This window comes from Hipposideros armiger, unplaced genomic scaffold (assembly GCF_001890085.2).
Source record: "Hipposideros armiger isolate ML-2016 unplaced genomic scaffold, ASM189008v1 scaffold_303, whole genome shotgun sequence".
NCBI lineage: Eukaryota > Metazoa > Chordata > Mammalia > Chiroptera > Hipposideridae > Hipposideros > Hipposideros armiger.
In genome coordinates this window covers 1,810,012-1,823,929 of record NW_017731653.1, presented here as the reverse complement: position 1 = coordinate 1,823,929, position 13,918 = coordinate 1,810,012, and the positions used below count along the sequence as shown (strand labels likewise).

The 13,918-nt window shown below is 46.5% G+C and overlaps 1 protein-coding gene across 1 annotated transcript in view; it reads right to left on the bottom strand.

Moving 5' to 3' along the window:
* Positions 1–2,367: 2,367 nt before the first annotated feature.
* NCKAP1L (NCK associated protein 1 like) overlaps positions 2,368–13,918 on the bottom strand; it is a 61,133-nt gene continuing 49,582 nt past the window's right edge. Inside the window, exons 25-29 of the mRNA XM_019659664.1 lie at positions 13,035–13,128; positions 12,033–12,149; positions 11,583–11,692; positions 9,701–9,790; positions 2,368–6,227 (exon numbers count right to left, since the gene is read on the bottom strand). Of these exons, the coding sequence (XP_019515209.1) occupies positions 6,096–6,227; positions 9,701–9,790; positions 11,583–11,692; positions 12,033–12,149; positions 13,035–13,128 (543 nt within the window). The 3' untranslated portion in view covers positions 2,368–6,095. The remainder of the gene's footprint in view (positions 6,228–9,700; positions 9,791–11,582; positions 11,693–12,032; positions 12,150–13,034; positions 13,129–13,918) is intronic.

The window sequence follows — 13,918 nt, the reverse complement described above, 5'->3', positions numbered from 1 at the left end:
CGCGCGGGTGGATGTGAGTGCGTGTTTACAGAGTGCGGCGCAGGCGGCGGCAGGACTTCGGTGTGGGTGTTGCGTGGGTTCCCTCCGTGTGTGTTTCGAGTTTCTGTGTATGTGCGTGTAACCGGTTTCATGTATTCGCATGTGCCTAGCGAACGTGTATGAGAGAGGAGTCCACATGTCTCTGCCTGGGGGCCTTGGCTCTCTGGTTCGGTGAAGCCACCCACCGTCAGAACCCAGCCCCACACCAGACCCTCACACTTGCAGTCCTGCCTGTGGAGGGAAAAGTTCAGGGTCCGCTCTGAGTTGTGATGGTATCCCACTCCCCTTCTCAGTTTCCTTAGCTTGGTCTTCCTGACGTGTCTCCAGCACCGTGGCCTCCCCCCTGGTGTCTCTAACTTCCCTCCTGGCCATGGAAGTTTCTCCCAAGTTTAAAGCTTTCCAGAGAGAATCCACCAGAACAGCAGCAGCACATCTTCTTTTGATTAAATAGAACTCCATGAGGGCCAGGAAATCATTCCCAATATCTCATCTCAACCCCTCCCTGTAGCCTTTCCAGTTTATTTCTCTTATTGTCTTCAGCGAAAGAAATCTAATGGCTGAGGGCCCAGCTGGAAACAGCCTAACTGATTAAAACATTTGTTGAATGAATGACCTGGAATTTGAACTCAAGACCTTGTAACAGGGCAAAGCCTCTTCCATCAAACTAAGTCCTACTTTGGACTCTGGCAGGAACCACCTCAGCATTTCTTAGATTTATTCTCCTTAATTACCACCTACTTTAGCACTGGGGAAAATCCTTCGTAAACGCAAAGTGGAGATGTGTTCACTGACTAATCCAGGATCCCAGAATGTGAGTTTTAATATCAAGAACTCTGGAGGTTGGAAGGAGGAGTGATCTGGAGAAGGTATTTAGTCCATTCTAAATATCAGGTAGAGGGCTGGCCGAGTGGCTCAGTTGGTTAAGAGCACAAGCTCTGAGCAACAGGGTTGCCAGTTTGATTCCCACACGGGCCAGTGAGCTGCGGCTCAGCTGGTGAGAGCACATGGTCCTAACAACAAGGTTGCCGGTTCGACTCCCATGCACCTGCAACTAAGATTGAACATAGCACCTTGAACTGAGCAGCTGAGAGCTGCCGACGGGTGGCTGGATGGCGACTGGACCTGGAGCTGAGCTAGCTGCGCGCTCCACAACTAAGATTGAAGGACAACAACTTGGCTGTTCCCCTTCCCCAATTCCCCCCAATTCCCAAACACTGTTCCCCTTCCCCAATAAAAATCTTTTTTATATCCTCCCCCGCACCATCTGCATGCACGCAGGAACACATGCACCACAGAATCAGAGTCAGAACTGGGCTCTATGACATATGCACGTATATTCATTAATTCATTTGTTCATTCTTTTATTTACTGAATGCCTTGTATGTTCCAGTACCACACTAGATGCTGTGGTATCAAGCCTTCAGATCTAGCAGAGCCAGCTCCCAGAAGTACTGAGACAGAAGGAGATGGCAGAGTCAGAGAAGGACAAAAAGAGGGAAGAATACTGGACTTCCCCCTCCCTGTCCATCTAACTTCAGCACATCCCTCTATCCCCTCCTTGCCATGCACAGTCCCAGCCAAGACAAAGCTGCATCTGAGACCCCGGTCAGACTCCTACACACAATCCAGTTCTCAAAACTTGAGAGCAATTGCCTTCCTTATCAATTGAAAAAGAATGGGCTGGAGACGATGAAAGAATTGCAAATTAGGATTAGAGCCATAGAGATTCCCAAATTAGGCAGGTATTTCAAATATGTAGAAGCAGCAGGAGATATACACATCCAGAGGGATCTCCTAACATTTCTTGTCAATACAGTGGTATATCCCACCCCTGCTCTCCCTGGCCCCCATCTCCTAACCCATTGTAAGAAAAGAAAAATTCACTCCTCCAAAAAACAGTTATCTGTAAAAGACACTTTAGACTCCATCTAATCTAACCCCCTTCATTTAGCAAATGGGAAAACTAAGCACAGAAAAAGTATGTGGTCCCATAGAGAGCAAGCGACAAAGCCAGGGCCAAGTCTCCCCTTCTTTCCTAGTGCTTTTCCATCCTGTGGCTCTTTCTCATTCCCAGTCACCGGTCCTGGTGTTAACTTCAACCTCATTCCTCTTGTTGCAATCCAATCCCATTTTTGTCTTCCCCTCTCTCCAGAGCAGCGGTTCTCAACCTTCCTAATGCCACGACCCCTTAATACAGTTCCTCATGTTGTGGTGACCCCCAACCATAAAATTATTTTCGTTGCTACTCTATAACTGTCATTTTGTTACTGTTATGAATCATAATATAAATTTCTTTTTGTTTTCCGATGGTCTTAGGCGACTCCTGTGAAAGGGTCATTTGACCCCCAAAGGGGTCGCGACCCACACAGGTTGAGAGCCTCGCTCTAGAGGGATAAGAACAGCTGTATCCGCTCCATTCATAGGCTCAAAAGACCGGCTATTCTTCTTTCCCTATCTTTCCGCCTGTTCCCTGCCCCCACCTTTCCCAGGCTCCTTCTGCCCAACCTCATTCCTCTCCTTTTCAGCTTCCAAACTGCCCCTGCCCCCTTGGAGACCGTGCCTCCTCACTCCCCTAACCCCACGGTCCCTTCCAGCAAGCTTTGAGTTTGATAGAGACCAAAAATGATATTTTGGCAGTGGTGACGGATGGATGTGATCTGCCTCCTACAGGAATGCTATTTAAAGGGGCAGCCTCACAATCCTCTACTTCCAAAGTGACAAGAGAAAAGCCTGCTCCTCAATCTCTCCAGAGCTGCAAACTCTGCTCAAGTTAACTTCTGACTTCCTCAACCTGCAACGTGGCCTGCTGCTCCAGCTTCCTATTGAGGTGGGAGGGAGAGTACTTGACAACTCCGTGAGGTGTGGGGGCTGAGGGGGAATTCATCTTTCTCTCCTTTGATGACAGGTATTTAGGAGAAGCAGGAGGCCCTGTGGGGAGGAGGCCTGGGAGAACACTTCCCCCCAACCGCGTGAGTGCATTTCAACCATGTGCCAGCTTCTTCTCAAAGTCAAACTTTGTTGGGAGAAGAACTGATAATAAGCATGAGGACCTAAGGTGAGGGAAGTCTTGTCCCTAGCTGGGACCTCCCTCCTTCCTGGGTTACAAGCTCAAACCAGTTGTTCTCTTCCTCCCAGGCAAAGTGTCAAAGGGTTAAGACCCCCTAGTCCAGGTCCCAGCCCCACTGCATTTTGAGGCTGCCTTCATCGGCCCACTGGACCAACCGAACACTCTAGTGTCTTCATTGCCCAAGGGAATGAAAGCACTTCTGCAACATCTCGCCTCAGGCCTGGTAGGAGGGATAATTCCATCTCATTGCTGCAAACAAGATAATAGAGATTTTAATGAAAATATTGCACTAATGAAAATGCCAAGGCTAGAATCTACTCTGCCTGCAAGACAAAGCAATCAAGGTCAGAATTTCTTCCTGGTATTCATTCCTCAGTTCCTTTTAGGCCTGAATAAAGCAAGCTGGGGTTCTGAGATCAGGAAGCAGTTCATAGTTTTCATAGTTGTGTCCTAGGCTATAGGGGTCAGAGACCCTACTGGCCAAGGAAACAAACTGCCTACAATGCTAATGGGTACCTCTAGACATTCACCTTTTGTTTCAGGTGGACAGGCCATCAGGTCCTCACCTCCTATTTGTGCTCCTTCTAGGGTCTTTGGATTCTAACAACTAGATCTTCTGAAATGAAGAGGTAGTCTGGTCAGGGAGAAAAGTGCTAGGACTTGGGTCCCAGTTCTAGATGTACTGCTAAGCACATGAGCTTCATTACATCATTTAACATCTCAGAATCTTTCCTGGCCTGAAATAAGGAAGCCTTCCCTGGCTACCTTGCAGAAATGTCATAAGGATGCAAGAACACTTTGAAAAAGTATATGTGATAGAGAAATGTATGTGTAATTATATGTTTATACAGAGATATTATGTGAAATGACAAAATTTTAGAAAAGGAGAACAGATTTGTGTTGCCAGGAGTTAGGGAAGGGGTAGAGGGTTGCAGGAGGGAAGTGGGTGTGGTTATAAAAGAGCAACATGAGGGATCCTCGTGGTGATGAAACTGCTCTATCTTGACCGAGGTGGTGGATACATGAACCTACACGTGATATATTATAGCTGTACTGAACTAAATACACACTCACAGAGAAACAAGTATAAGTGAAACTGGGGACATCTGAGTAAGATCAGCAGATTGCATCAATATCAATATCCTAGTTATGATAGTATACTGTCGTTTTGCAAGATGTTACCATGGAGGGAAACTGGTAAAGATACATAGGATCTCTGCATTTGTTTATTGGATTGACTATCTCAATAAAAATTTTAATTAAAACAATAAAAGGCATTATGTCTACCCTGTTCCCCTGCAGTAACTTGTCTTTGGTCCTCGGGGAGGCTCCTCATAAGCAGTTCCACATATATATGGAAAAGAGGTCTCCATCTCCTCCAGATGATGATCCCCGCAGAGATGTAAGTATTTAAGATTCGTTGTCCAGATACTTCTGAGCCTTCTCTTTCTCATCAACTTTGCCCTCAGTTTCAGTGGGCCTGACCTTGAATCATTGCTTAGAACAAAATTTCCTTTCTATAGCAAGGACGGACAATTTGCCGATGCACGAAGCGTGTTGCTTCTATCCTAAAGAGCAGACACTTGTTACTAAGAAAAACTTGTTTTGATTATGGGTGCCAAATTTAAAAAGTATTGACTAAGCCTGGGTCTCGAGAAATAAAGATCAAACACACATACAAAATCCAAAAAACAGCTATCAAATAGCTTTAATGAAGGCCAGATGGTTTTGCTGAAAGCCAGCAATTGCTTCCCTTTTATCGTGGAGCTATGGACGTGACCCTGATTAATCAACTAGTTAATTATATTTGTCCATTCCAACCACTCTGAACCTGAGACATATATGATCTGTTGCTCCAGCCTTTCCAGCAGTGAGTGCACAGAAGTGATGGATGGAGGCCACTGTTTTCTGCCATGGAGTTAACTAAACCCAGTTTAGTGCTATTGTGAACGCCCCTAGGCTTTGTGACTCTTGAAATTCTAATTAGTGCAGAAAAGGGCTGAGCTGAAACAGCTCGTACTCCCTCAAGTATACCCACTGTCAGGGCCCTATAACCTAATGAGGTCTATGAAATTTAAGATCTAGAAGAGAAATCCCTGCCTGGAGCAACAGCTGTACCCAGGATGACAAGGGGATTCGGGTTAAGTCAGTCTTTCCAGATAGGAGGCAGAGTACCCCAAGTGGTCTGGGAGGGAAACCCACATGACTCTGGTCCAATTAGTTGTCGTGTGACCTAGAATTACCTAGACTGACCCTCTGCTCTGGGTTGTGGCGATGTCAGAGAAAAAGCAGGAGGTGTGAAAGTTAATGAGAGAGCTTACTTGTTACCCACGAGATGTGGTAGGGCAGGTGAAGGGGTTTGGGGCAGTGAAAATGTCTCAAGAGCACTTCCTCATTGTCCCTATAGGCAGTAGAGCTGGGGGCAGAGGAAGAGACCCATGGCTCCTAAAAGAGCCTCCCCCCAAAGGAAAAATCGGGGTTCCTCTGCTAGGATTTTGCAGTAGGAGCAGGCTGAATGTTTGCTGAACACGTTTGGAAAAGGAAAAGAGGACATAATCGTCCTAATGAATGTACAGGAGACAATAGCAGCTCCAGTGGGAGGATTATAAGCTCATTACAGTTTAATATGATGATTGATCATCTCTGTCGGCCGGCATTATCCTAGAATAGTGATGAAGGTCGGAGGGATTCATGCCAGTCAGAACTCAAGCTCCAGTCAACAGAAGATGGAAAACATATTTCTCTGTCACTCGGTTTTTTCATTGTAAAAATTCACACACATGGCCCCGTTCCCCTAACTTTTTCCATAACCTGTCTTCTATCCCCCCCAGCCCCCAGCCTGCCCCACTTCTCTGATTTATCAGCCCTCGACTGTTCCTCCATATGCCTGTTCATCAGCTCTGGCACCAGACCCACCCCATTCCCACCCCTTGAGAAAATGGCCACAGCTTCCAGTATGGCGTGGGTTTGGGTAGGTCCACAGGACTCTTCAGTGAGTACTGGCCGGCACTCGGTTCAGATGAAAGGTCCGGGATACCTCCCGATAAGCATTTCGAAGCAGGACATAAGGGAAACAGGACTCCAGCATGTCTAGGGTCAGGAAGGAGGACTCCTCTACCACCTGGAAGAGAAGGGACCAAGAGATGAGAACCTCAGGTAGGGCCTACCTCTGTGACACCCTGTTCCTCTTCATTCAGTCGCCTGGGCCAGGCCCTCTGACGCCCCCAGAGTTATAAGTGAACAGGGTTCCACATCACACTCCCTCTTCCTCCTTGACTTGGCTCAGCTCTAAGAAAGCAATATGGCCTTTTCAGCTCCATTATAATGGCCCCTGCTCCCAACCCCTTCAGGGTTATATGAAGGGCTCAGAAGCAGAAGGCAGGGAAGAATCACTTTCCTTGGGTCGGAAAAAAATCCCATTCTCTCTCATTCTGGATGCTAAATCACATGTGGGTGGGCAGCGCAGATGCAGGTAAGAATGAATAAAAGTGCTAATGATGAAGCTTGGCAGAGAAAGAAACAATTGCCACTGCAGGCTGGAAACGGGGCCTGGAATCCACCTGGGTCCTCTTGTGCTGGGCCTCAGTGTCCTCCCTTTCTCAGCACAGTGTTTATGAAACAGTAAGGATGCTGCATAAAGGAGCAGGCATGATTAATTAGTTTAATTAGAAGCCTGTGTGCTGTGGTAATCCCAGCAGCCCCCACAGCCAAGCAGAAAGACAGATCAAGATGCCTGGATCAGACTTGGTGGCAAGAACATGTTAGTGAAAAGCAGCACAACCTAGCATTGGGCTGGAGAGGCCCCTTCCCTGAGGAGGGAACAGGGTGTGTTTCCTACAGTACTCTTCTCATCAGGAGGTTTGAAACAAAAAGACACACTCTGGAGACAAGTGTCCCATATCCTCTGGCAATTCACACAGATGGGCCCATCCCAATATCGCTGATGTTTCGAGTCCCAAAATTTCACTCAGAAAAGAGAACCTACCCTATACGCTAATATGTTTCCTTCACTGAAGTCCTTTCAGGTTTTAAAATTTGTAAGATTCTGCTACTCTCAAACACAGGTACACAATACACACAGCCTCAGGAGAGCAGATGCTGCAGCTGAAGGGACGGAAATCTGTCAGTAAAACTGTAGCTCCGATCTTAGGTTGGATAACAGAAAGAATTTTTTGCTAGGCAAGGCTGTCAAACCTTAAGCCAGGAGAGAGATAGGCTCCCTTTTCCAGGATACACCCCTCAGGTATAGGAAAATGAGTGACAGCTTCCAGAAGGATCCACTGGCCCAAAACTTCCTACGCTTTGCTCCATTAAGCACAGAAAATAACTGGAGGAGATTCATAGTAGTGGAAACAGCCCTAGAGTGAAGGCCAAGAAACTTGGGTTCTAGTCCCAAATCTGCCCATCTATTTGGGGGGACACCTTGAATGTCATCTTTCCCTCCCTGTCCGCGGTTTCCTCACCTATGAATTATAAGGACTGGACTAATTGCCAGGATCTGGCCTCATTCTGACATTTAAGATTCCATGGTTCTATGAGAGCGTCATCTCTTTCCCCCTGCAAAGCCCATGCCAGGGAACAGGCTGGCAATACTGGGGGTGGGCACTGCCCAGGCTTGACAGCCAAGAGAGAAAGACCCAAAGGGGAGAAGTGCCTGGCTAGGGTTTGGGGCTACATGAATAGCCTCTTAACTCAGAATACAGCTCCTTCTCCTTCAGTCATTTCCAATTTCTGTGTGGAAACATTTGCATTTAAATTGCTTTGCAGCAGCAAAAAGCACCTGGTCCTAGCTCTGTTCCAGCCACTCTGCAGGCCTCACTGCCATGCCACAAGGGCAGATGCCTTCTCACTTTTTTTTGGGGGGGGGGGAGAACAAAGCAGGAGGAGGAGGCAGGGCTATGTGACAATACAGAATCACCCCCAACCTTACAGAAGTGAAAACTGCCCAAGGCAATGAAGAGGCATACCTAACCATCCAGAAATTAAAACAAACAGCAGAGAGAGGGAAGGAACATTTGTTGAGCATCTATTATATACTAGCACTTTCACATATATTATCTCATGAATCTTAACCACTGTTATCATGAAAACTATTGCCCACTTTTATGGACAAAGAATCAGCCAAGGTTAATTACCTTGCTGCTCCACAGACTATGCTCTACCTCACACATGACAGGCATTTGCCATATATGACTTCTGCTCCCTCTGCCCTCTCACCCCTCACCACCCCCTTGCGCCCCCCCCACACACACACACACACCCTCATGTCCATTCTCTTCTCTCCTCCATCATAATCCTTAATCAGCCCAACCTAGGCCTTTTTCTAGCAGGAGAAACTGAGACACAGATACTACTCAGTGCCCATGTATTTAAAGGAAACCCTGGGGGAGTCCCGGGCATGCCTGTCCTAACATTTGCGGTCCTGGGCCAAGAGTCCAAATGGAAGCTCACATATCATATGACTAAATAAAACAATAAACTATTATGTTCTATCTTTCAACTGTCACAATCTACTTTTATAATTTCATGGAAAGCCAGGTTTGAATTAAGAATGTTGAGACTCCTCAGAGCGCCAGACCGGAACAGGGCAGTGGGAATCAGGCTGTTTAAAGGGTGTTTTATGCGCACGTAGACTTCCTATCCGCACAGCCAAGCTCCAGCCACACATTGCTTGGGCGCTAGAGGCATATCCACCAGCAGCAGTCCACCTCAGTAGGACAGCCGTGAGGAGGACGCTCCGCCCTACGAGCCCTACGCGTGGGCTGGAGCTGCTCAGCAGAGAACTCTGAGGTCTCAGAAATCTTTGGGGGCTTCGAGGTGGGGCACAGGCTCCAGAAGGCATATCTTCTCCCCATAGCCAGAGGAGGGCCTCTTAAACACAGGACCCAGGGCGGGAGCCCCTCCTGTCCATATCTCAGGACAGTACTAACCTGGAGATTCAGACTTTTAGAGCAAAAGAGTGAGTAAGTGTGTTGGGAGGGAAACAGGGTCATGAGGAAAAGATTTTGTTTTTAACTAACTGAGTCAGAGTTCCCAGAACTTTCTGCCAAAGCAGGGAAAAGCCCACAGCTTGGGAAGAAAGGAGAAGAGATAGCAGGAGTTGCCTGATACGTGGCCCCCCTGGCTCCCTGCCTATGGCTTTTCACCTAAAATCCCTTCTTCCTCTGAGCCTTCCCTACCCTCCCCCAGTACAGCTCCGCGCTGTTTGGCACCCTCTTCATAGTACTCTTAAGGACAAGACATCCAGTGGTAGGAAGTGGTCAAGTAAGCCAAACAGGTCCTGGGCAGGTAGTTCTGGAGGGGGGACTCCACTGCCCCCCTCCCAGGTCAGAATATTGCCCCCGTCAGCTAAAGGCCAGGAAGGCCCTGGCCTGCAGAGAAGGCCTTGAAGACTCTCCCTTGCGATTGATTACAGGATGAGTCTAGAGTGCTGACGAGAATGCGAGGACTAGACCCAGGGGGTGAGGCAGAATTAAGTTCTTAGGTAGTGCTTTTGGGTGATGACAACGACAGGAACCCAAACACCATAAAGAGGAGTCTCCCTCTGGCCCTTGCGCTCTCTTTTCCCCAGACCAACTTAAACAAGATACATACCAAGCGCATGAGTAGAGAAATGGATTCCCGATTTCTGGTTTTAATCTTGTCCGTCTCCTGGCCCAGCTGCAGGAGGCTGACAGAGGCCACCTGTAAGGGAAGAATTTGTAAGGGAAGCAGATTTTTGTGGAGGTCAGAGTAGGACAGCCTCGGGCTACAAGAAGAAAAGCTCTAGGAGGAAAGCTGAGGAGTGCTGGTTTGCTCCTGGAGACTGGATGGAAACGTGGCAAATTCCCTAGGTTTCAAGGATGCACATTGCCTGTAAACCAGCCAGTGCAGACAACAGGAGGTTGCCAGGAGCGCTGGGGGAGAGGTGGCAAGGGCACGGAAAGAACCTAGAACAAAGGCAGGTAATACTGTATGCCAGGAGGTTAATCTCTTTTCCTAGGCAGCCTCCAGACACCACTGCCATCATGCTGTTTACAGCTGACTCCCCGCCCAACTAGAGATAGAGCTGGGCCTCTGATTCAGACACAGTGCTCTTGGTATTCTCCTCCTGTCAACTCCCAAATAGCTGTCCTCTCCATTCGCCTCCAGGTCCCCAACAAATCAAAGAGGGAGGATTGTATCCCAGGCCCATTTAGCAAACAAAGAGGGTAAAAGAGAAAAGGAACAGGGGAATTCCCTTCTCCCCACATCTTAGAGATATGCTGTGAGTCCTCTTTATATCTACGATGCTCAGAGCCCATTCTGTCTGATGGGCTGGCTCAGTTTAAATAGAGACCCACTCACTAAGTTACAAGCCCCTGACATGTACTTCTCAAGACAATGGTATAATTCCTGAGAGAATATAATCTACTGCGTTTCCTCCTGAAGGAAGACAAATGAGGCCGTACTTCTTAAATTAGACCATGCTTTGCAAAGAAATCAGCTCCCTAACCCTATTGCTGAGAATGCTCAAGCAGGCAGTGGGTAATGGACCATGTATCATAAGTGTATGGATGGGATTCCTCCATGGAGGATTTAGAATGGAAAGCTCTGGGCCTCTTTCAACAATGGAAAGACATTACTTATTCTGTGTTTTCCCAGAGGCAAAACTAAGATCAATGGTGATAATTACAGATTGTCCAACTTTGGCTAAAATTTCTTTTAAAACATTTTTTTTTCCAAACAAATTGTACATAGTCTACAGTAGAATCGGCCACCCAGTTGTAAGCACTAGTCCCTAGAAATCTAGACCAGCCATTCTCAAAGTGAGACCCCAGGATGAGCAATATCAATTATCACCTGGGAACTTGTTAGCAATGCAAATTTTCCAGCCCTGCCTCGAATCCACTGATTCAGAAATTCTGAGTGATTCTGATTTATGTTAAAGTTTGAGATTTGAAAAAAAGTTTTACTTTTTGTCAGTATTAGAGTTGGAAAGGGGCTTATAGATCATAAAACAGTGTCCCTCCAACTTTAGTGTGCATTGGATCTCCTGGAGACATTAAAAACAGAGGCCAGCGCTTATCCTAGGGTTTTCTAATACAGCAGATCTGATATAAGGAGTGGGGCTCTGTATTTGAACAATCTCCTTGGGTTGTTCTAACACCAAGGTAGTGAATCATGGATTCAGTTTAGTCATTCTATTTAATAAATAGGGAGACTGAGGCCCCAAAAGTTTGGCTCTTCAAAGGTCACCCAACTTCTTAGAACTAGAACTCAGGTTTCCTGACTCTTACTCCAATGCTCTTTCTAAGTATTCGGGCAGAGGCTGAAGTATCAGCTGTTAGGGAATTTAAAAGAAACTCCTGCCTTTCACAAAGTGGCCTCTCACTGTGTCTGAATCAGGTAGATTAGACCCCAAGGCCCGCTCAACAGTAACTGTCTATGGATTTAAGTCAAAACAATTCTCGCCAGACTTTGCAACCTTACATTTCTTATCACCTAGCCCACTCACCACCAAAAATTCCTTGAGGTGAGTTTCAATGTTCTTGTTGTAGAGTGTGAAGAGGGCAGCAGACACCTGGATGATGGCTTTGGTCAGGCAGTGAATATTGTTGCTGTAACCTAGGTTGTTATTGATAGAGAGGGAAAGAAACAAAAGGAAATAAAGCGAGCCACTCCAGACTGACCCCAGGTGCTCAGTTCTCATGTTTTCAGGCTGGACCACCCCTATCTAGCACCAAAAGGACTAACAGGCATTTGGGGATTAAGACAAAGATTTTCCTACAAAATTTCACCGAATTGAATTTTATGGATAGTTCATTCTCAAATGCTTTTTGAAACAGAACTTTGCCCCTGAGTCAGAAGTCTGCATTTTGCAGATAGACAAATGTGTCTTCTCATCTTCCCACCCCAGGACAGTAACCTCAATAGCACCGTTTCCTCACATCTACTCCTTACTTACCATCCATCTCAATGCTATAGAAGGAGGAAGGGTCTGTGGCAAGGAGTGGGAGGGAAGCTGCAAGAAAGATCAAGAGCAGGCAGGCCACTTTATATTCTTCCTCAGGGGATGAAGTATCTGGTAAGAAGGAAGAGAGGACAAGTAAGATCAGCAAACAGGAGCTATCTTCTATAGGGGTCCTATGTCACAGAATTACTGTGAGGATCACATGAGAAAATATCTATGAAGACACTTTATAAAGCACTACAGGCAAGTCATTATTGCTGACGGGGGCAGGACTAGCCTCCATGTACAGTGAAGGGCCTGAGTCCTGGAGGCCTCCTCTGGTGACTGAGCAGAGCTCTTGGCGAAGGGCTCTGCTGACAAGCCATCCAAGGACACTCTGTCACCTGCAATGGGGTGGAGAGGCAGGAAGGAGAGGAAAGGGTCTCACCAAAACCAAGAGAAGAGGGACAGCTAGTCTGGCGATTCGAAAGGGCTTAATACCACCCTTTGGTTCCATGCTGTTCCGAGTGTAAGTGTGAATGTGCTTATCAGAGGAAATGTGTGATGGAAAATATGAGAGACAAGTGTGAGGCCTGGGGAAGTAAATAGTGTCAAGCTGATGATACGGGAAGGGAGAGCAGATCCCTTGGGGGAACTCACATGCTGTACCGCACAACTCAGCATAGAATCATATGCTGCTAATGGATTGTTCCCTCATTGTTTCATTTGCATTAATCTTATTTCCCCAACCAGATTGTAAATTCCTTTAAGCACTTGCTGATCATCAGACTCTCACTTAATACTTTTTAGCTAATCGATAGGTTAACTGGTTAAATCTCTAAATTGCCCATGTAAGTATTTTGTGGGGGGTAGAGACTATGCTTTTCAGTCTTTCTTTAACTTCCGGTTTATATCCCCTGAATTCACAATCCAAACCAAAACGCTCCTTTGACATTGATATCTTCCCACCCCAAAATATGGTCCAGGTCCGCCCTTGTCCCCTTTCTCCAATTTTACCAGCTTTCAGATTAGCAATGGCAGCCACCAGGGCTGGGTCAATGTCACAGCCCACTCCTGCAGCAGATGCCAGCTCGAAGATACTCAGGGTCACCTGGCAGAGAAGAAAACAACATTCTGAAAACGATTCCCAGGAAACAAGTGCTTGGCAGAAGCTACAGGTAGTCAGGATTCCCAAATCATAGATTTGAAACTTTTGGTGTACTATCACCTTTTGTAGGTATTCCTTTCATAGCTCTCCCTAACCTACAGGGAAAAACCCCCAAATGCTTTAGCTTGGCATTCACATACTGCACACTACAAATTTACTCTTTCAACTTTATCTCCCCAAACACTTCCTAAAGTCAACACAGTCAGAGTAATTTATTCACTCTCCAAGTTACAATTTACTTCCATACTTCCACATTTGGTTCATGTGCGTCCCTCTTTCAGAGTGTTCTTTCCCCACCTCTCCTCATATCTAAGTGATACCCATCCCTTGAGGCTTAACTCAAACCTCAAATTCTCTGTGAAGCCCTCCTTGATTACTTCAGCCCAAACCCATATCTCCCTCCTTAAATTGGTACCACTAACTTAGCACTGATCACACACAGCACCTGGTGACTTCAGTTATCTTTCAGATAGGAGGTGAGGCATATGGCTTATCTCACCAACTAGACTATAATTTTTTCAACCTCATGGCATGGAGAAGGGAGAAAAAGGCTTTGGAGTGAGAAGTTCTGGGTTCACATCCTAGCACCACCACTTACTAAATATGGGACCTTGACTAAAAGTGACTTAACCTCTTTTGAGCCTTAGTTTTCTCACCTGTAAAACTGGGATAATAGTACATACCTCACAGAATTATGAAGATTAAATTAGACCACACATGCAAAGCATCTACC